Source organism: Drosophila pseudoobscura, chromosome 2 (genome assembly GCF_009870125.1).
Source record: "Drosophila pseudoobscura strain MV-25-SWS-2005 chromosome 2, UCI_Dpse_MV25, whole genome shotgun sequence".
NCBI lineage: Eukaryota > Metazoa > Arthropoda > Insecta > Diptera > Drosophilidae > Drosophila > Drosophila pseudoobscura.
This window is the reverse complement of record NC_046679.1, coordinates 11122147-11145115: the sequence shown is the minus strand read 5'-3', so window position 1 is coordinate 11145115 and position 22969 is coordinate 11122147. Positions and strand designations below refer to the sequence as shown.

At 45.3% G+C, this 22969-nt stretch overlaps 1 protein-coding gene and 1 pseudogene across 1 annotated transcript; both read right to left on the bottom strand.

Annotated features, from left to right (window-relative positions):
* Positions 1-8745: 8745 nt before the first annotated feature.
* On the bottom strand, positions 8746-20703 carry C15 (homeobox protein C15). The gene is made up of 4 exons (XM_002137300.3): positions 20344-20703; positions 18202-18644; positions 13949-14177; positions 8746-9124 (listed from the first exon to the last, which is right to left on the bottom strand). Exons 1-4 carry the CDS (start codon positions 20514-20516, stop codon positions 8923-8925), a joined length of 1047 nt encoding a protein of 348 aa, XP_002137336.1. The 5' UTR covers positions 20517-20703; the 3' UTR covers positions 8746-8922.
* LOC26532413 (uncharacterized) lies at positions 20688-21234 on the bottom strand (annotated as a pseudogene).
* Positions 21235-22969: the final 1735 nt, after the last annotated feature.

The following is a 22969-nucleotide window of genomic DNA, read 5'->3' as shown; positions in this document are numbered from 1 at the left end:
AGTTAACAGCATTTAGAATGCCATACATTATACTGTATGGTTAGTGTTAACAGCCTCGGTGCCCCATGGTGATGGCACTCCGTTCCGCGGCACAATATCTCTAAAATATCGAATTCAAATGAAATGGAACTTTTAAACGCAAGCAGAATTTATTTAATTTTGTTATTATTACTTTAATTACTTTAATAAATTAACAATCAAATTAAGCTATTAAAAATTGCTCAATCATAGAAAAGTTCAGAGATCTGCTGAAATCTAAAAAGTTATTGCGGTGCCAATACTAAAGTTAATTCCATGTTTCTTATTTGTAAAGACCTAATACCTCATAATAATAGTCGCAACAAATGGTCAAACGATTAAACATAAAAAAACAAAGAAGAGAGAAAAGACCAACGATCGCGCTGCCCATGATTATATGTACATATCTATATTGTTTGAACTGCCAAGATTTTTTGACAATAAACCCAATAAAACAATTAGGTTTTCTAACTTTATACAATATATGTATTTATACCGGCGGCCCTTTAATAGAAAGAGCGCCACAGCGTTTAGAGTATCCAATAGATGGTTAATAAATACTTTATAAATCTATGAAGCAAAACTAATGTTCTAAGTTGGGATGATTCATTGGCGGCTGGCCAGAACATATGCTGGAGTAGGACTGTAGCCGGGTACCCAATGGATTAGTGGTATATTTTCTCAAAAGGATAGAAGCTTCTTCGAAGGAAAATCTTGAGATGTGGCACTTAGTTCTTTGAATTATAAAACAATACTTTGATCGTAGAAGGTGTAAGGTGAAAATGAGACCCTAAATATAAATATATTCCGAATTCATTCAGAATTCGTCATAGAAAATAGAGAGTACCTCTCCTAGACCTTTCTAGAGAACCTCCGTCGGTAGCTCGAATGCTTTTGCTTGCTGATCCAAGACGCAGAATATTTATAGTATCGTCAGTGGCCATAATCATAACGATAGCGGTCTATCTACGAACTTGAATCATCATCATCAATCAACGTGCCGCTGGCAGAGTCTGCGGTTGGAGGCGATTATGGGCAGGGCAGCCGTTAAACGGGTTGTATTTGATGGCAAGGATGAAAATCGATTAGGCATCCTTGGGGGTGTACTACAGAGATATGGACAAATATTTAATCAATATCGATTGCACTGGAGAGAGATATGCACCTCCACTCTATCATTGGCTCATCTAATAAATGATACAATTAAATTAGCTTTCGGGTGGGAGAAAGTTGCGCGTTTATGACAAATGTTATACGTCTTGATGTGAAAACGATGTAGGCACGTTTTCGTGTCCGGGCCGTGCATTTGGTCCGGGGATGAATATAAATAGCCGCGCGGAGGAGGACGGGACGGGCTGCCAGTGAGGACACGGATGAGATGCTGACGAGCGTCGTTCAGCATCTTGCAGTTAATTACTTTAAGTGCCACGGGCAATAGTTGTGCCAACTGGGACACCCGCACGGAGTCCGTGTGCACCTGCCCTCCACTTGTCTAGCTCTGTGTCGGACAGTGAGAGCCGTCAGGAGAGTCAGTAGAGACAGTAGAGACAATAGAGACGGTAGAGACAGTAGAGACGGGCATCAAATCAAACGTCCTGCCATAAAGCTAAGCCAGCTCATCATTCACGCAATCCATTCATAAAAAAAAGATACATGACAGAGCCACGGAGAAACACGAGATGTTTTGCCGGGGAAGCGCTGTTTTCAAATTGAATTCAAAACAAGCTAATCGATCCTCGGGGAGGGTCGGTCGGTGGGTGAGCTACACGCCAGGACATGGCCCGGCACTCGGCTCGCACGTTTCCAGTCCTGCTGCCCGGGTGCTTGGGGAATATGAATTTATATCTTTTAATCTGCGACAGCAGCAATGACTGTTTCCCTGCCCTGCATCCCGGTCCCTGTCTGGCAAAAATAAAAGTGAAATTAAGGACGCAGGACATATTTCAGCAATGCGGCAGTCAAGTTGTGCACTGCCCTCCCACTTCCACTTCCACTTCCACTTCCACTTCGACTTGCAGCCCAACGCTCTTTATTGTCATTGTCAAGTGGGCCTTCGGGGGTGTGAATCGAGTGGAACGGGCACGAGTAGAAGAGGCCATCCTTGACTGACATCCTTGTAATTGCATTAAAATGCAATTCGAATTGCTGGTCGACCACCGATTTCGACTTTTCCCCAGTCCGTTGTCTGTACCCTTCGCTGAGTGCCATTGAGTGTAGGTGTCAATGACACGTCCCAGCCCGTACCCTACCTTGGAGGCACTGCGACCTGCGAACGGCGACCTGCGACCTGCGACCTGCGTAAACTGTATTGATAGATGCCTTCAACGCCTCTTCTTTGTCATCTGCAGGACATCTGCTGAAAGGATGAAAGCTTGCTGCAGCTAGGGGACATCAAACGATGATAGGGAGTGGGGATATTAAAGAGAAAGTTGTTTTTAAGGTTCATTAGAAAGGATATATTCCATTAGGTATGACCAAGGGAGGTTTTCAAGATCTTCTCTCAAGGCAGCTGTTCGAGAAAAAAGGTTTGACTGTCTTTAAGTCTATTTAAATATTGGAGACAAGAAGCGATATATAGTATGTCCTTGAATCCATATTATCCATGAATCCATGGATGCACATCCATCCCACTTTAGCGACTTTGCTTAATATTTGAACAATGTTTTTGATCCCCATTCATAGCTTTCCCAGGACTTGTCTCTGTGTGTTTGTTGATCTGCTGATTCAAAGATCACTCTTGGGAGTGTTATCAAAGGAAACTCCTGAGAAAATCTCAACACTTGCCACTAGTTGTAGTAGAACACAGCGACAATCAGAAATCAAGCCACCCTCCGCCCAGCTTTCATGCACTCAACGCCGATAAAAGCGGATAACAATTATATTAAACAGCAGGCAAAACAACACTCGCACAGGATTTGTAACAGGATACGCGTGTAACCACGAAAAGACGAGTCAGGTCGATGGATTGTCCGGGATGGATGGGTGGATGAAAGGATGGGCTTCCAGTAGCCTGCAGGAAAAGCAACATTGACAAAACACCCTTTCAATTAAACATTTGAAAACAACATTCGGCAATTATACAATTGACACCAGCCGAGGGGTGGCTGCGACTGTGACTCCCTCCCCCCTTGGCGGACACAACTTCATCAATTTGAAATGTTGCCAAACGCGTGACTCGGAGGCACGCGCGTCAATTGCGACGGGCTCGGGGATCTCTCGAGGCCGCAGGGATTTGAATAGAGTCCCGGGTAGCAGGGTGGGGCAGACTCATAAACAACATCAACAAGGACAAGCTGTGCGCGTTTAACATTAGTCAACATGAACCTGCCACAGGCACACGCCCCCCTGCAACGCCCACATAATACCCTTGTTTCACGTTTGCCGCCTACCGTAGATGTGGCTTTTTTATATTGTTTGGACTCTTTTTATATGCGCCCCATTCGTTTGTCGTTTACTTTTACAGCCAGACATTTATTTGGCCAGAGAAATCAGTGGGTTTCGGGGCGCCAGGACCTGAGGTTAGATATTTTAATATGCATTTGGGAGAAATTTGGCCGGCACTCGTCCATCGGCGAACGCTGTCTGAGGGCATCCAAATGAAATTCTTTTGATTTCAATTTCCTGCCGGATTTCCCCCCCACAAATGCGTGAAAATTTGAGGCCAGTCGGCCCGGCCAAATTGTTGATGTGATTGCCAGAGAGGAAGGCGGAGCTTTACCAGTCCTGTCCCAGCTTCCTGTTGCATTATTAATGTGGCAGCAACGAATTTTGACTTGGCCCCCAAAACAGGCAGAAGAAAAATTACGCAGAAATCAAAATTTACCCCGAAGACCACTTACAGAAGGTCCGAATCAGAGTCCGAGTCTGAGAGAAAAAGGTCAATTTCTGTAGTGCGGCAAATAAAAAATGCAAATCGCACGTCCATGAAAAGGACATCAGGGACTGGGCTGAAACAAAAAAAAAGCGTAATCCAGGCGGGTTAGAGAACAAATGAAATGAAACAAGAGTCAAGTTATGTGAGTGGAAGGCCTGAGAAGACAACGTCTTAAAAGGACATTGGAGACCCGCCTGGCGGAATATTTTTGGAGCCAGCTTGATTGGCTTTATTCGCTGGATTCCCCTTGCCCGGGTCTCATCCTTTGAGAAACTGGAAAACGAGGGCGAGTAATTAATGTTCGCCATTGATTTCTGGCGAGCAATAAAAAACAAGCGGGGCAATTTTCACGCCATAACTCTAATGGAATTCAACATAAATTTTCCAGACTTTTCAATATTTTATGAGCCCTTTTGAACGGAGCGTGGCCATAAAATTGAAATGTTGTCGGGCCCCCCCCGACTCCCCCCCTCCCGGCTCCGGGCTCGTCAAAGTCAGTTGCTGCTTGTTGGCCGTTGGCCGTTGGCTGTTGCCTGTTGGGTTCTTTTTTATGGCGTTTCATTGGTCGGTTATAAATTTGTGTGTTTGGCAATAAATACCAAAATAATTCTATCAGAGCCGTGTACGTGGAAGGTCCAGCCGTTGACATTTCTGTGGCCTGAGGGCCAAAAACACCAAACCCCAAAAACCAATTCGAAACCACCCCAATCCTGATTCCGATTCCGATGCCAATACCAGCTGGCTACTGACCACCGAATGGAGAGCTCCGAGCTGGCACTTTACACAATTTTTATTTGCCGCTGATGTGATTTTGCACTCAATTGAAGGGAAACTCGATTAAATTTTCATGTCGAATTGCCTGGGAAGCTCAGTTACATGACTTGCCACTCCTCGCAGTGGACTGTTTACGGTAAACGTATGTGCCACCAGTCAGTCCCCTAAAGTGCGGATGATCTCTCATTGTCGTCACGTTTCAGGTGTCTTTAAAATACTTTTCATACATGATGTATGCAGATGATATATACTTATGTTCTCTATGTCGCGGATTTTCATTTATTACTTAATTTTGGGAAGATATTCCAATCATTCATTCAATTCTTTTCCCTTGTTTTAACAATTAAGAACTGGATTTAAAAATTGTATAACTTCTTGTCAAGTTCCCCCAGTACCCACTTTGATAAGGGTTATCGTTGGCATACGGTTTGAACTGACAGTCAACAGAACTTGGCCCTGGCTGCACATTGTTTCTAAGATTTTGATGTACACACATTGTTGATGAGCGCCTGACACTTTATTTCCAGATTAGGTAGGTTTAGGTACTTTGTTTTCAAAAAAACAGTGTCAGTTGCTCAGAAGGGGAATCTTTAAAGGGCACCATTTTAAAATTGGTAAAGAATATTGGAATTTCAAGTATTAAATATGTAAATCGAATCAAGTATTGGGAATCGGTCTAATAGCTGGTGCTTTTTAGAACTTTTCAAAAATGGCAACAGCCATTATTCACAACTAATCGATCGATAAGCCCTTGGAGTAGCCGGAACAAATTCTGAACTACAGACTGCAGACCGGACGAGGCTAATGACAAGTTTAATGATTACTTTTCAGCGCAAATGAGCTGAGGGGCTGCCATTAGAGTGCTGTTAGCTGTCTGGATACCCCCGATACCCCGATACCGTATAGCAAACGGTACAACGACCGCCCTCTTTCGTTAGGGAGGTTCAGTGGAGGTGGAGGTGGAGGTGGAGGCGGAGGCGGCGTAGAGTGATTAGCGCACTCCATTTACTCCATTTTTAAACTCATTTAGCGGCGAGCTGGTATACAGCATTTTTAATAGCCATATACTGTATGTACATGTGAGAGAAAGACTGTGAGTGGTAGAGAGAGAGAGAGAGACGGCTAATGACAGTTGGCTGCCTTTGTTACCCCCGCCAGAACAAGAACAATGGCTGGCTGCTTTCCGGGGCTTTTTTTTATGCACACTCGTATAAGGGCTTAGACATGGGGCAGACTTGCTCGTACGTTAGTTGGAATGGCTTTCTTTATGACGTTTTTATGACTGACATGTGCAGGTTGACAGTCCGAGCCGGGGCGGAACCATAATTAGGGGACAGAGCCCCTGGGCAGGGTTTTATAGTTAGAGATAGCGACTCATATTTAATTTAAATTTACCCATGATGGCCGCTAATTATCTGCTGTCACTGTGTGCACAGTGCATCTATTCTGCCTGACTGACAGCCAACTGTCCAACTTGTTAGGGCCAACTCTTTTGTGGCCTAAACTCGAAAATTGCTGCCATAGCCGACAAGATGGAAAACTAATTTGAAAAATGTGCTTAGCTTTGTGGTTCTGGGGGCCATACTGTTCCTGTCTCTGTCCTGGCCTGGCTTAAATCCTTTTCAATCTTGCCATAATCCAAATTGACATGTACATGTGCAGCCATGGACCAAGAGGCTTCACTCAGAGTCCAGCCTCCGTCTATCCGTAGTATCTCTGGCGCCTGTCTTGTTGACCAACCGCATGGCTGTTCATTTGTATTTTTCATATCCACTTTTTTGACTGACACACGGACTCCTCCGTCCGACCTTCCACCCTCCTCCTCTGGTCACTTCGAATTGGGTTTTTCTTTTTGGGGGGGATTTCTGGCCCGAAAACTTTTGCTGCACTTGCGCTCTCAGCCTCCCAGCCCGGAGTCGAACGTGTGCCATGGCCCAATTGCTGGCAGGCGACCCCGTTTCCGTTGCCATTTCCAGTGCCGAAGTCGTTTCATGTTGTATTACACTAAGTGGACACAAATAGATTGCTGGTCGGTCGGTCTCCGGCCAAGAGCCTGTCCGCAAGTTTGCTCAATAATCAATCAAACCTGGCCTCCGCCGGTCGGCTGAGGCCGGTCTTCGGCAGCGGCAGCATCGGCCAATTAGATTCAACCCCACATGCAATGCCAAACAATCGAAGGGGCCAAGGCTGAGAGGCAGGGCTTAAGGGGCATCCTCATTACAAACAAAATGCTGTTCCTTCTTTCCTTGGCCGCTGGCCACAAAGAAATAAACCAAAAATTGTCCAATTAAACGCAATTTATGCGAATTTCCAAGTAGCCCAGATCCGAGTCCCCCCAGTCCCCACAGCGGCAAATGGCAAATTAAAAAGGTGTCTCTGCCGAAGTCCATATAAACAGCATTTGATCGCCTGGCGTCTGCAACTTTGTTCGGGCGCCGTCTTTCAACTCTTTGGACCCGAAAATGGTTTACTTCCGCACAGGCGACCACCGGCCAACTTGTAGGAGTACCAGGCAGGGCCCAAGCCGACCTCAGCGCTAATGTGACAGCGGCCAACACTTTAGAGGCGGCCTGGCCATGGCCCGATCCAGCCCTAAGTATAGGGCTACCTGATCCCACCGAGCGGCGTCTGTTTGTTTTGCTTCCAACGCAAAAAAAAAAAACACGTAATATATTTATAATGAACGGCCCCGGGATATTCTTCGATTGCTAATTGTTGTTAGTTTTTCGGGGGCCCAGCATATGGCTGATTCCTTTTTGGTGGCCGAATCATTAGCACGTCCAAATATATCCGGTTAAACTGCAGGTTCCTATACAAATTGGTGTACCCGATCAATACTCGCTGTGGCTGTCAATACCTGTCCATAAATCATCTTTATGTGGCGGGGTATTGCACTATTTTGGGGTTGAAACCCCGCCGTTTAACTACGGAACTCAACTGAAAACATTGTGGATATAGAGAACTTCCCCCATTAACCGATTGAGCAGGTTTAGGGGAGTTTACCAGGGTTTGTCCTTGTTTACTCAGGAGGAGGCACATCAAGTAACTTGTAAGTCAACCCGGACTCAGGTCCCTCTTGTTTTAAAGTGGACACTAATAAGATGCTCAAAGGGATTATATATCTCTACAATCTCTCCTTTTTTGTACCTCGAATCTTCTGATCTCTACTCTATAGACTCCTCCGAAAATATAGGCATAGTTTTCGAACACTCCAAAAGCGGGAATGATTTGTCGCAAATTTTAGAAAAGCCTTGACATTCGTTTGCTGATTATTGTATTGTGGAAAGCGGTTTATTAAACGCTCCTTAAGCCATATTTCTTAGATAATTTATACCTATTAAAAGCTAAGCTCGTTTATCTAATCTATTAAAAATGAAAAAGCGTATTGATGGTTCATATACTATGAAGAATTTTAAAGAAATATGCCCATAAATTTAGGCTATTTTCCCAGTATCTTTGTAATTAACAGCTCCTTAAAACTTCTTCATTATAGGACTATAGATTACTCCTACATTTAGATATCTTTTCATAGTTTAGTCTTTAAGAAAATTAAAATTAGTTGGAAGTTCTATGCCCTCCTTTTTGCCTCAAGCGTAGAGTTTTTACATCTTTCAGATCTTTGAAACTTTTATATATTTTTGCCTGAAAAAGATCTCTAATCAGATAAAAAGAATGTTCCAAGATTTGTATTGTATTCTTTGATTTTTGTAATGTGTTTATTTTCATTCATTTTCTTGTTTAATTTTCAATGATCGTACATATTTTAGGCGTTTATAATTTATAATACTAGGTAATGCCATTGGACTTAGGTCTACAGACAGATACTACAATTACAGTACATATGTATATGCGTATATATATCTGCTATATACATACATATACGGCGTATTATTACTAAGCGTGGCTCTGAAGCTCACTGCGACATTTTTGAGATGCGATTTGCCTTCGGTTAAACTGTCGAACAATAACTAAGGGAAGGAAGGCTCTAAATGCTGCACTACGAAACACGAAACTGAAAATTGAGAATCTACCCAAGCTTAAGGCGTAGACCGGCTCCTCTTCATCTTCCTCCTTTTCCAACTCCTCCGCAAGCGTCTCTAGAGAATAAAGCTAGGTATTTACAGATGGGAGAACCACTCCTATTTACAGTGGGAACGCCCACTCGAGCGACCCGCCGCCGCCTCTATCGAACTATATACAGAGCGAAATGTATCACAAATAAACCTTCTGTCATCGCCACTCGATCCGAGCAACGATTAGCAGCCCGCCGCATGCGAGGCCTCTGCCCAGGGCTGCAGGCCGTGCAACGCTGCCAGGGGCGCTCCATTGACGCCGCCCTGGGAGCTCAGAGGAGCCGACGGCGGGGCGAAGCCCTTGCTAATGGCCTCCGCCTGCAGGGAAAGCATCAGGCGATTGGCGGCCTGCCGCTCGGCCTCGCGTTCCTCGGCCGTCTGGCGTCTGAAATGGCAAGAGAAGAAAGCTTTAGTTAGTTGTATTCCATTAATTTTCAGAAATAGCAAGTAATTTAAGGGGCATTACGGGCTAATGAGATAGTAAAATAGGTTCTGGAAAAGCTGTTTGCCAAGCAACGAAAAGATGATGGTTTTATGTCTAGACTGTCTAGAGAAAACCTTATAAGATTGAACATTTTTTGCAGTATCTTTTGGTATGTTACAGTCTTAAAAGGATTTTCAATTATATTTAGTCGTTAGTCTTTGTAATATTATATTTATTTTATATATATTTTTGGAATAGTTATTCTATTCTTTTTTCCCTCAATAGACCCTAGCCTTACGACATCTATTGCCTTTTAATCGATACGGTTGATGAGCATATTGATGACCATATTTGCTCTATCTGCGAATGGGCATCGCGTAATGTACATATTCATTATGGAAAACCAATTTGCCAGAACTCCCTTTCAAATGACATACTGTGAGAGTACAGGGGGTTGGGGGGGAGGGGCTTGTGTGACAGAAGCTCATCAAGTCATTATGTGGGCGGCCTATTAAGACCATTTAAAACTAATCAAATCAAATATGCTGACTGCCACCGACCGACACGGCTCCAATCAGCCATGGCCGGCTCTTGTTTTTGTGGAAAATTAATTTCGGGCCAAGTGCGGACTGCGTAAAATTGCATTTTAAATGTTTTGCGCTTAAAAGAGATTTGGCTCGGACACAGCCAGTCCGTGCCAGTGCCCTGCCAGCTGATGAATTATTCAGTGGGGAAAATGCATTGCAGATGCAGTTGTCCAGAGCTTGCCCCAGCCCATCGCCAGGTCCGCGTTTGCGCAGCATTTTGCTCTAATTGTGGCTATGGAGTTCAAATTACCACCACCAGTGAACCACCCACCCTCACACACTCACACACACACACAAACAAAGACAGCCCGACTAGGGGTTGCTTTGTCGGACAACTGAGCCATCTTGAATATTTCATGAGCTAATGAAGTTCTTATGTTGCCAGCTAAATAGACAAGCGGCAGGAGTCCGTACCTTCGTTATGGCCACAACTGTACCGGCACACACATATCATAATTATTGTTTAATATGCTTTCATTACGGTTTTCATCAGCAATGTCATCGTTCAAACTATAATTTCATAACTCGCATGCGAGCCCATTAAAAATGCATTAGTCCGGGTATTTAGTGCAAAGTTTTGGTCCCACAAAAGCACGTGTGTGCAGAGACACTTGTGTAATGAAGAAGCCCCAAGATGGCTTCTATAACTGGCTATAACTCATTCCGGTAAGGCTATCCCAGTCCCGCCTGAAGTCTGTTATCTGCTGGCACAACAATTCAATTGTCAGTTGTAGCCCGAAGTGAGTTATTATGTGCAGAGCAGCGTTTCGCTTTTACTTTTTCACCTTCTCTGCTTCTCTACTTGGGGAGCTTTATCGGGCAGCATTTTTAACAGCTACCGCATAAAAAATTCAACGAAAATTGATTAAAAACTCCAAAACAGCCAAACAGCCAAACGGCAAAGGAAAGTGGCTCGAGGTACGAGTGCTGCTGTTTTGGGGCAGAGACGGGGACGGGGATGGGGATGGGGGCCAGAGCCAAAGTCAGTGGCACGAGTCGGAGGCAGCCACGATACACGATTGTAATTTATCTCCGGCCTCAGTCACGGACCTGGAAAATGTAACAAACGCTTTACAAATGTTAAATGTTGGTCTCTTGGCGCCATCGCGTTGATGTGGAAAGTTTTTGTTGCTCTCCGAGATAAATAATGGCCGGGCATTAAGCTAAAATGTTTATTAAAGCTGGGCACATAAATTTCAGTGCCCCATCCATCCGATCCCATGGATTCCCTCTCAGCAACCCACTAAGCTGTCAGCCAGCTGCTGCTCGAGGGCCCGTCCGTGTCCTGGTAATTAAAATCATTTCACACACTACACGCAAACGACGTCGGCAAATTGGGGGACAAGTTTCGAGGAGAGCCAGAGCCGAAAGCCGAGAGCCTGCTGGCCCCAAAAAGGTCCTGCGGTAATTATCTTTCAAGACATAACAATTTAGCCAGACCATTAATTGACTGGCCAAGGAGCTGGTGGCCCAGTCCCCGGGGACCTGCCTCGCCGCAAGCTTGAAGATTTTCCCAGCGACCCTTCGGGGCTCTGCGAGGCAGGACACGTGCCAACGGAGACCAACCGGATTCCAAGCTAATTTACAAATGGCCGTCGCTCGAGTAATTAATTTTACTTGATTTTTCGGCTGTTGCCGCAAAAACTTTGCTTTCAGTCAAATTGATTTTTCGCTTCTGCGGTCAAAAGTTGTTCCTTCTGGCATGTGTGTAAATTTTTAATTAGTCGAGCTTTCAGCAGGAAAGTTGTGCATATGCCAGGCAATTAATATAAAGTGACTCTTCTCCTCCAAGATTTACTAGAAAGTAGAAAACTTGGGGGATCTGGCCTCCGATGATGTACGAGCTTGTAATTAAAAAGGGTTTAGCGGCAGAGAGTTGATTTATGGACCGGCAACTAATTGAATTATGTACCCAAAGAGTCTACAGAAGGAGGCGAAAACTGGCTCCACCGGAAGCCAGACAACAGTTAGACTTGGCCATTTGTTTCCGCCCCCACAGGGAGTCACAAGGGTACCAGCGTCAGGGCCAGGAAATATGCTGCAAATGACAGACAATTTTTCTTCTCTCCATCTGCTTTGTTTCTGTTTCTGTTACTGTGTCTGTACTGATTGTTTCTTTTTTTCTTTTCGTTTTTTGCTAAACACATTGTCAGACACTGACAGGCAACAAGAATTCATTCATTTGCTCGCGCCATTTGTTATTAATTATTTATGCCGAACTCTTGTTGTTGCTGCGATGCGTATTCTTACATGTCAATAGAGTCATTCGAAGGAGATTCGATAGCACTCGAATGGCCCGTAATGAGGCAGAAACAAGTTGCAATTTATTAAGAAAGAAACAGCTCTGGGGTATCTTTATATATTGCTCAACGCGCATTGCCCATACGCCATGTGGGACAGGGCTAATTATTCAAATTACTTGCAAATGCAGCGCAGTATGCATTAAGGCAATTATGTGAGCACATTATCCGTATATACATACCTGATATTTACGAGTTATGCTGAGTCGTAATCATGGCGCTTGTATAATGTGCCATTGCCATTTCACTTAACCACAAACGAGCCGTGGCAGCGAGCGGCCTGGGTGAGCCAGGCCGAGGCAGTTGCCGTTAACAAAATTGCGTTTTACATCATTAATTTTTACGAGCGGGAATAGGCCCAAAATGGCTGATAAGCCAACAGAGGACGGGCACTGGGGTAGAGAGAGTGAGAGAGAGAGTCGAGGTCTGAGCCTGCTAAGCGGCAATTAACGCGTCTTAAGCGCGACTCCATTCTCCCCGTTCCCGTTCCCGTTGCCGGCCTGAGAAAAGTTGGAAACTTTGCCCATTTAGCCGCCATTTGCCATCAGCCTTATGATCGTCGGTAATTGCATATGAATATGAACGCGCCCTGCTCACATTATTTCATATTTAAATACATAGTTGGCCGTAATAAAATAGAAAACAATTAGGGACACGCAAGCGCCCTCAACGCATCAATGCCCCATTAAATTAGAGTCATGTGCGGGCCCTGCCTAGGACGGCAGACGGACGGGGGACTATTTATTCCAAATCAATTATCATTTCCCGACCCCACATGGGCATACGAGTATTGTTTGTTTGTACGCAAAGTTTTAGTTGTGATCCACATTAATCAAAATGCTAATTGCTTTCCATCTCTTTTGCAAGCTTTGTTTTAAGGTACTTGGATACCATTCTACTTGGCATCGATTTCACTTGCAAATCTATTTAAATTCGAAGGATTTGCTCTTATTAAAGAGTAGATGAGGAACCTTTTTATACTTTCAAGCAACAAAAACAGAATGCGGAACTTATAACTTGAAACTGTTTCAATAATTTAAAGTGTATTCTATAAAAAGTGAGAGTGTTCTTTAGATATTTTCTAACCTGATGAATAACTTCCTGAATTCCATGATTGTAATAACCTCCTTCTTATATGACTTCTACTCTTTCAAGCCCTACTTTATGCCTACAACATGTATTTATCCACTTGGTTAGTTAGAAGCAGTTAATGGCAAATGGTGCCATTTAGCTTGTTCAACAAGAGTGCCTCTTTGTGGCTACAAAATGCAGCTAACCCCCAACAGGCAATCCCCCTCAGTATGTACACGTAAGCTCCCCATCATTGGAGCTGCGAGTTTTTCATTTAATGTGCTCATGCATATTGAATGAGCCATTTACTCCCCGCTCGTGTACATCACGCTTTGTATTCCTCTTTTCTAGTTGGGGTATACCCACAAATAAAACATTATTTGCAAGACCTCATCTGAAACATTTAAGTACTGCCTAAAACCGAGTATACATTAAGTTTATTTCTATAAATAATCATTTGAGAGCTTTGGGAATACTCCAGAAATTTAAGATTATTTTTCTTCTATGTATTGTTGCTTCAAACCAGTTAGTTTTCGTTTGATTCTTCATATATAATCTAATTTTACCTGGGTTATTGTTAGAGCATCCTTGAGTCGATGCTCTCGGATCTGTTCCTGTTATTATGCCTTTTAAACAAAAGCCTTTTGTGCATATTGTAGTTTAAAAAGGCCCGTAAAAAACAGCAAAACAGGGGAAGAATACTCAGGGTAGGGTAAGTGTCAAGCTGTCAGCACTTCTAAAGTGGGAAAATGGGAATGGGGGGAGGGCTATTGATTTTCTGCTAGCAGGGGGCTGGCAGGAACAGAGCCCAGTAGAACGAAACTCACCTCCATTTGGTGCGTCGATTCTGGAACCACGTCTTCACCTGGGCATCGGTCATCTTGAGGCCGCGCGCCAGAGCGGCTCGCTCCGCGGAGGCCAGATACTTTTGCTTGTGGAAGCGCTTCTCCAGCTCGGCCACCTGGATGCGCGTGAAGGATGTGCGTGGCTTTTTCCGCTTTGGCGGCGTTCGATTCTGGTAGGGATGTCCAATCCGTCGGGCAATGGGGAAGGCAGCTGTAAAGGAAGCAAGGGATACGATATAAGCACTTAATAGTCGTTCGGTTTCACTTTCTGTGCGAGTATCCCGTATCTCTCTGGATCTCCCTCTGTGCGGTGTGTGTCCTGGCGCGCAATTAGCAAACCATAAATTCCCTCCTAGATAAGTGCCAGTTTCCGAAATTTGCTTCCGGAAATAAGCGGCGGCACCTGTACTTAGCGCTGCCTCTACCTGCCGCCCTTCCTGCTGTGAAATCAATTTAGACGCCGCAGCCCCTAGGAGTCACTGACTCGGCCACTAAGCGGCTAATTGCCACTAGCCGAGGCAGGAGTACGAGTAGGAGAGGATGAACCCTTATCATAGGGCCAGACGAAGCGTCTTGTAGACAACGCACGCGACATCAATTTTCATTCAAAGCCGACGCTTAGTCATAAAGTCGCGTAGTCTCTCGTAGGATGCGTAAGTGACCCACTGTCTGGGTCTGGGTCTCGGTCTGGGCCTGGATATGGTATGGATCGGAGCGAGCAGAGTCCCAATCCCAGTCCGAGTACGAGTCTGGGCCTCAAACGGTGGCCAGGCATGCACTGGCGCTGAACCTTTTAAAATTCCTGCCAGTCGCCTTGGCGTGTGTGTGTTTTGTTGTTTATTGGGTGCGATAAGACTGGCGCAGAGCTCAACAAAATATTAAAACGATCCCGCAGTCGGCCGGCAATGTTGTCGCCACTAACGGCAGCAGCAGCAGCGGCAGCGACAATTTGGAAACCGGCTTGTTGGCCGTTGCTGAGGTCATGCGAGAAGTCAGGCAGGCGAAATTCGTTGGCCAGAAGCCATTTCAAATGTTAGAAATCGTCTTCAAAGTTTGCGCAAAAAATATGAAATTTATTCGGGAATGAAATATTTCCTTTCCACTGAGCAAATCAATCGGAGATGATAACTTTGGAGATTAATTAATGAATCAATCAAATAAAATTCTCCAAAAAGATTTAGAAAGTTGTGTGAGAGGTTCCTAAAACTAGAGTCTGCTGTAAATCAATAAATTAGATTTCGACTATGAAAACTTTATTTAAGAATCCTCTTAACAATCGCAGATAAGATAAGTTTTCCATTTGAATGTTTCTTCAGATGCAATTTCAATATATCTGAGAACACACACCTTAAAAAACCAGAAAAAGGCCTACGGACACGAAACTAATTTAACAGAGCGTAAATGTTCAATGATTTACAGCTTGGGACTGGCTTTTTACATTATGAAAACCTCTCAAATATGTATCGACTCTTGGAGGCGAAACTCGAATCCGCCGAACCCTCATCGAAGTTGTGTAAGAAAATGGCGGCGGTGGGGCTGTCAGAAGCCATCAAATGCCAGCGAATGTATGGCGGGTGTTAAGCTGACAAATCATGTTTGTTATTGCAACTTTTCTCGGCAACGGAACCCTTTTTTTCACTGAGCATCTTGGGCATAAATTTCCCATGGATTTTGGGGCAGCAGTCGGTTTTGGGGGTGGCAATCATTTGAATATTTCAAGCAATATCAATTTCAATAAAAAGCCATTTATCGCACCACATAAGCAGCTTCTCCATGATTTTCCCCAACATGCTGTTGGGATAAGACGGAAAAGCCGCATAAGCATAATTTTATGGCTATACCGGCAGCCTCCTGCTCCGCCCTGTTTATTTATGATGTTTTGGCTCAAGCCCATACGCGTATCTTAAAGATACACATATCCTGTGCCCGTATCCTGTGTTCTGTGTGGGCCAGGACGGGGCGCCTTGGCAGAAATACGTAAAATAATGCAAAAAGCTTTTAGCATGCATTATTAATGCCGGCCTGTGGCAAAACGGGCTCGACTCCGCCCCTTGATCATTCTTTGGAAGCTGCTACACTTTAACCTTTGCCAGCAAGTGATTTGGATAACGACTGAAGTGGCTATCCTTCTAAGAAGAACGACAAGGATGCCTAAACTCTAGAGAAACTATCGCGAACCAGAGCTCTGAATAGAGATGCTTTTTGGGGCTACAATTTTAAGGTACAAACCTTTTTAAAGTACAACAAAAACAATAAAAAGCTGTGACACAACCATCTCCGCCAAGAAGCAAGAAAATTCTCTAGAAAAAGGAATTATTTTGAGGGAGGATTGAATAGAATTGAGAGTTATTTAAGGGCTACTCCTAATATAGCTAATTTTTAGACAAATTTAAGTAGACTATTTCAAAAATTCTCTTAAAAAGTCAGAGCCATTTTCGATGTCTAGGGAAATTTCACACAACCTGGATATATCTAGAAATGAGATATATCTTCACCGGATATACAATAATCTTGTTGCCATGTAAATCAACCAATTTAGCTCAAATTGAATCATGTATTTGTTGGCATTCGTGTCGCCAAACATCGTGACAGAATATATCCCGCAGAGGTCCCCAGCCCCAATCCGCATTAGGTTTGTCGTGAGACTGCATTAAGGGCTGGCTGTACGAGTACGAGCATAGCCGAAAAGTAATTGGCGCCTGCTGCGACGTCATTTCCAAAAATACAAAAAAAAATAACAGAAATTAACATGCAATGGTTATTAATCATATGGCGCTAAGAGTGCCGGCCGAGGAGGGGGGCAAAGTGGCAAAGTGGCAAAGGGTCGGCCAGCCACTGGACGAACGCTCGTTTGTCTTGTTAATGAAAAAAGCCAAGGCGCCAGCTTATCGGCCACCAGGCAGCGACACAATAAACGCAACAAGGCACAGACGTCGAAGAGACCCGCGAGATGCGGACGGGAGACAACGAAGATGTTGACAAAACGAACTGAAACGAGACTTGGATCACCCGGCGGCCTCATAAGTGTGCCTCAGGTTGACTAGCCGACCGATACCCCACCCCCCCCACACACCCCTTCCCCAATCCATGCCTCCTCCGTCCATATGCATATGCATATGTATATTCCTTTGGCCATTCTGGCATTCGGAGCTCTCTGGCTAATTAAAAGCTGACCATGTCAGTTGGACTCAAATGTGAAGTGCGGCATTCGGCGATAAATAAGCCGGGGACAGGGAGAACTCACTCGCTGAGCCCTGCGACCGCCCAATGCGTAATTAATTCCTTTTCGGGCGCAGCGCGAAATTAAAAAGTCATGTAAACCAGCTCATTAAAATAACTAAAAATAAAAATAAAGAAAGAACAAACCAGAACACTGGGCGGATGTTGGCCATAAAAGCCCTGCTCAGGTTCTGGCCATCAGATTGGCGCGGCATTCCAGCTAAGTAGCTTTTCCACATGGCCAAAAACAGCCCCAAATATTATGAGTTATAGCCAGGGCACACACACACACACACACATGACCAGAACAAGTCCCTCTACTCTGCCGAAAAAAGGCAGTAGGATCAGGGAGCTACTGAGGCGTAATAAAATCAACGCCGTCTCATTATTTCAAAAGGCTCGCGCTGTGCCGGCCGCTTGTAGCTACAAGTGAAGCTCATAATGTAAACAAATTAACAAAAGGGATGCAAAAGGAAGCCCCACAGATACAGATGCAGATACAGCTACAGATACAGCTACAGATACAGATACATCTGCTGCTACAGCTCCAGATCCAGATGCGTATGCAAATGCAAATGCGAACGAGCCCCATTCCTCTGTCGCTTCTGGGCGGTGGCTCAGCGTTAAGTTTTTAACTTAAGCTGCGATTGCACATTTGAAGGCAAACATGTTTTTATACTTTAGGATCCCGGAGAGGTAGGTCCATCTGTGAGCGTGTGTGTGTGTGTGTGTGTGGGGTATTGGGATGAGGTATTGGGATCGGGATCGGGATGGTGATCGTGTTGCCCTGGGTCTGCAATGACATGCCGATAGGCATGTTGGCTTAAAAGACTTCTCTGATCGCGCTTATTACTGTCCACGTGTATGGGCGAGTATCTGTGTGTGTGCATGTGTATGTACATGTGTATCTGTGCATGTGTATGCGGGGAACAGTAGCGATTGCTACCGGTTGGACACTGTCATCATTAGAGGGAAATCAAAACATGACCCAGCACCGCATGGGGGCAACTCCTCACCTGCCAGTCGATCCTTGACCGCCTGATGGGCCAGCGCCGCATGGTGCAGCGGTGGCAGGGCCCACGTAAGGGGCGTCCTCTGGGGCGGCACACGTAGCACATGGCCGGCGGCGGCTGCCGCTGCCGATGGATACAGATGTGGATACGAGTAGAGGGCCGCGGCACTTCCGTACGTGGAGTTGGCGATGCTGGTGGCTAGCTTGTAGGCCGCCAGTTCGTGGTCCTCCACATGGAGTAGCTCCTTCTCCTCGCCCTTTTCCCCGTGATTGTTGTTGTTGTTGTTGTTGCTGCTGGAGCCGGGGCTGCTGCTGTGCTGGTGGCTGTGACTGAGGCTGAGACTGTGATTGTTGTTCGTCTCGAAGGGCTTGGAGAGCAGGCGTGATATGCTGAAGGGAAGGTTCTCGCTGGACGAAGATCGCGTCTGCTCCGACTGCAACGACTCACTGCAGAGAGGGATAGAGAAAGGCAGAGAGGTGCGGGCTCATTAAAAAGTGTCGCCTGATAGGGAAAAAGCATGAGAACATTGGTAATAATTAATGCTGCAACCCAGACACGGACCCAACAGACACAACATTAATACCAGTTCCCAGTTCCATTGCCCACGCGAGCGGATAAGACACGGCGGCCCCTGAGACAGATGCAGAAATCATGAAACCATGTTGCCAGGCCGGACGCACACACTGCGTATACGCAATGTTGTACAAAATTAAGTAATTATGCAAATGCTGACGGCCGTTAGAGGCCTTTAATACGATTCTATAAATCATCGGATGCCATCGACTGACGCACTAAAAACAAGTCACGCACAGCATTTAATTTATAAATCAAAAAATAAAACCCATTTGTTGACCGCCTCGTCTGGGATCGGAACAATGATCTGGAATTGCCAGAAAAATACAAAAAACATTTTCCAAGTTATGGATACACTTTTTGGTTTGGCCAAAACTTGTTGTCTTTCCTCCGGTGCTCTAGATTCCCTGGATCGCGGGTTTTATGGCATTTCTATGGCACGCTCTATTAAAATGTTAATCGGACAAACGACAGAGTTTTTGTCCAGCCACCGAGCCCAAGATCGAGCACGTATCCGAACCCGTTTAGGTCCATTTGGAGGCTCTTATCAGAGCGCGTTTTTGGCGCCTTACTAATGTGCGTTTTATCGTCTCCGGCGATCCCCAATCCCCCATATTCAATGGCCCAATACCCATTACCTGCTGCCAGGCCAGCGAAGGTCTGTCTACCCGGGCGCTATGTAAATTCAGGGAGTTTCTTTGGTTTTTACTGTGGCTTTATGGGAAATTTCGGGTTCCATTCTTCTGATGGCATTGTATGGTCAATTCATTAGCGTTTAAGAGGTTTGTTCACGCCGTTCTTCATGCCGAGGTCCCAGTCTCTAACAATATGAATGAGAGCAGTTATCATCGCCGGTTCGATATTCTGGCAGCTTGTTAGGCTCTTTTGTTGGTCTTTCCCTAGAGCTGGGGCTGGACAATGTCTATCCAACAATTTTAATTGCGCTAAGCCGGAGAATTTGAATCGAAAATCGGCTTTTGAGGCATTATGTATGACTATAAATGTCAGTGGGCTATAAAATAGTGGGGAGCTATGGAAATATGTGCACAAATAATTTTTCACTGACTTGAAATGACTATGACCTTGTTTACGGAAATAATCCAATGAAACTGTATCGCATTTTTAATGCATTATGCATTTTGTAATAGAAGTTTTGTGTTGGAAATAAATACTCAAGTCTGAATGAATCAAGTACTAGCAAAATATACAAATAATTTTGGTACTTTCAAATTTATAAAAATATTCCATTTTGCTATTTTTAATTGCTGAAATATTTGAATACCCATGGAACGAAATAGGCGAATTTATGACAATTGTCGTTTAATTTACCGGATCCGGTGTTTATTCTATATTTCTGATTTCTGATCAAAGTGAATCTTCCAAATAAATAGGTAAACACAGTCCGACCCATCAACCGACCTGACAGACCGTTGACTTAAACCCCATGACCAAGGCCCAATTATTTATATTTATGCCCATAAATGGAACATGATAAATATTCCTGCTTAAGGCCTAACCTACGGATATTTCTAGTGATTGGTTCCCCTTTTCGATCCTCAATCCAATCCTTACCTCAATGGCGTTTCCGACTCATCGTAACAGCTGCCATTATCCATATCCACATCGGAGCCGCTGCCGCATGACATCCGCGAATCGGAGTCAACGTCCACATGTATCTCCTGCTCCTCGACATCGTCGCCGTGCTCGTGCTCGTGCTCATGGTCATCCTCCTCGTGGCTGGACATGCTGCTGACAACAAGTGGCGCCAATTTGCTGTGATTCCACGAGTGCTCAACGGGCTTTCACTTCCACCTCCTCAAAGTCAACAACAGTCAACAAATCTGTTTGTTTGTCACACCTTTTGTGTGCACTTTTAGTTATTGAACAGATCACGATACACGGAAAATGTTTAATTAATTTCGGATTGATTGAGTTTACGGCGTATTTCGCATTCGATCGCGACTCGACTCGACTCGACAAATTGAAACGCTGCCGTGGACTGCGAACTGTGAACCTCGAACTGCGGACTGATGGGAGCGGGCGCGTGCTGGCGGGCGAAAACGCTTTTCATAAATGCAATCAAAATGTGCCGACGGACGAGGATTGCCTCTGCGCGGTGCGGCCTCTGCTGCTGCTGCTGGTTCTGCCAGTTCTGCTGTTCTGCTGTTCCGCTGCTGCTTCTGCTGCTGCTGCGGCTGCTTGTTGGCCAGCGGCAGGAGCCACCCCGCCCGGAACAAGTCAAACCAGTTCCCTGCTGTGAGGGCAGCGACGTATACGTTTACGTTTACGTCGACGGCGGCGGCGTCGGTCGACTTCCTTCCTCTTTCGGTTAACGAGCCTGTTTGCCACCTTGTTTGAACCTAACCTACCATAATACCCTGCCACCAGCAGCAACCCCCGCTGCCCGCACTTGTGCCGCTCTGCGCCGGTCGGTGGTTGCTGTGGTTGGTCCGCTCCGCCCATCTTCTGTCTCGCGCATGCGCCTCGCTGGCTCGCTGGCTCGCTCCAACGGAACAGGTTTTGCTCCGATGGCTTTGGCTGGGGGCGTGGTGCTGCCCAGCCGCCATTGGCTGCTGCCCCAACAGTGTGAGGAGCTGTGGAGCTCGCCGCTTGGCGTTTGCGACGACATTTTAAATGGAAAACGTTTTGCTTTTGGGGTTTTTTATTAGACGAGAGCATGAAGAGAATGTATTTTTATTTTGATTGTTTCTATTTTCGGGTTAGCCAAGCGTTTCCAGGCCCTCCCCTCCCCACTCGCCCGCCTCCATCGCCATATGTCTCTCTTTCCCGCTTGCAGCTCGGCTATCGTCTCGTTTCCGCGGCACGGCGCTCGCTTTCGAGAGCGAGGGAGCTGGCTGGCTGGCTGGCTCTGGCTCAGGCTCCCTGGCCTGGCTCTGGATCTGGCCGGAGAAGCGCAAATGTGGCAGATTAATAGCACAATTGGAAATAGCGTTCTGTCAGCTTGAGTTCACAAAGCAGCGGGTTCTCGAAGGCCAGAGGGGGCAGGGTATGCCAAGCCTCTACTCGACTTCCTTAGCGGCCGGGTCTAATGTCTGCTTTGAGATCTTTATTAGCGCAAAGTGTTCCTGCTAGTCGCAGCTATCGCCTGGAATTTGGCAGGCGGTGATTGCGATAAGAGAGCCTCACCCCAAGTCCGATCACAAACCACACGAATCCAATCCATTTGCTAGCAGCCATGCAAATGGAAATTGGCTTGTGGCCAGCATCTTCTTCTGGTTTCCCGAGTTAACCTTGTGGGTTAATTGACAGTTTTCATTGGAGATTCGGGCACGAGCCATCGGAATCGGGAGTCAGGTGTTGTCCAAGAAGCCCTGGAATGTGCCTGTGGCCAGGGGATGCGCCAAAGAAGTCTTTCTTCATTAGTTGCAAGTGGAATATAGGAGGCCCCTTCCGCACTTTCCAAAGCAGATTTCCACAACAAAGAACGAAAATTCTGCGGCTAGAGAGCTAAAGCTTGAGCTGGAGAGTGGGACCAACTAGTTGGAAACTCTTTACTGGGAAATTACTTGTGTTAAGTCAGCATATGTGTGGCAATATGCTCGCTCTACACTGCAAGAATTATTCACTTGGTAGAAGTTTCTAGGCTTGTGGACTACTCGTTTGGTATTGGGACTTTCAGGACTTTCAGGCCTTTCACGTCAAGAGAACATAAGTTGTGATCGTTTTTTGATGATTAATATATTTGTATATTGTAATAACAGCTTAGAATACCGAACAATTTCTTGTAGGTTTATTATAACCACAGAAAACTCTAAGCATTGAGTGTTTAACCTGCTCTGAAAATAATAAAAGTTTCACAGAGTTTTATGCTTTGAAATCCGTCTTCGGATGCCACTTAATCTTCTAGGCTAAGACTCAAATTTGCAACTCAAATATTTTGGTGTACATTCGAGTATTGGAACCACTCTAACCCGGTGGAATCCTCTGCCTAACGGCTGCAAATATTAATTTTTGCACTTAACCGACTATGTTTCTGTGTCAGACACGAAAAAATCATGGCCAAAAATGAAGAAAGGCAACAAGCAATTACTGCATATTCAATTGCCCGCACACAGATACACACAGATAGACGCACGTCTCTGGAAAGGACTCTGGAACAGTCACGAATCGTCGTACTCTCTTCGCATTGGCATTGCTGCTGCTGCTGGTACTTCTGCTGCTCCTGCTGCTGGTTGTA

Bases quoted from the DNA above. Each gene is read 5' to 3' on its own strand.
- C15 (XM_002137300.3), bottom strand. From the start codon at position 20,516: ATGTCCAGCCACGAGGAGGATGACCATGAGCACGAGCACGAGCACGGC. The intron at 14,178-18,201 runs GTGAGGAGTTGC...CTTCCTTTACAG, and splicing joins GGTCAAGGATCGACTGGCAG to CTGCCTTCCCCATTGCCCGA. The intron at 9,125-13,948 runs GTGAGTTTCGTT...TTGCCATTTCAG, and splicing joins AATCGACGCACCAAATGGAG to ACGCCAGACGGCCGAGGAAC.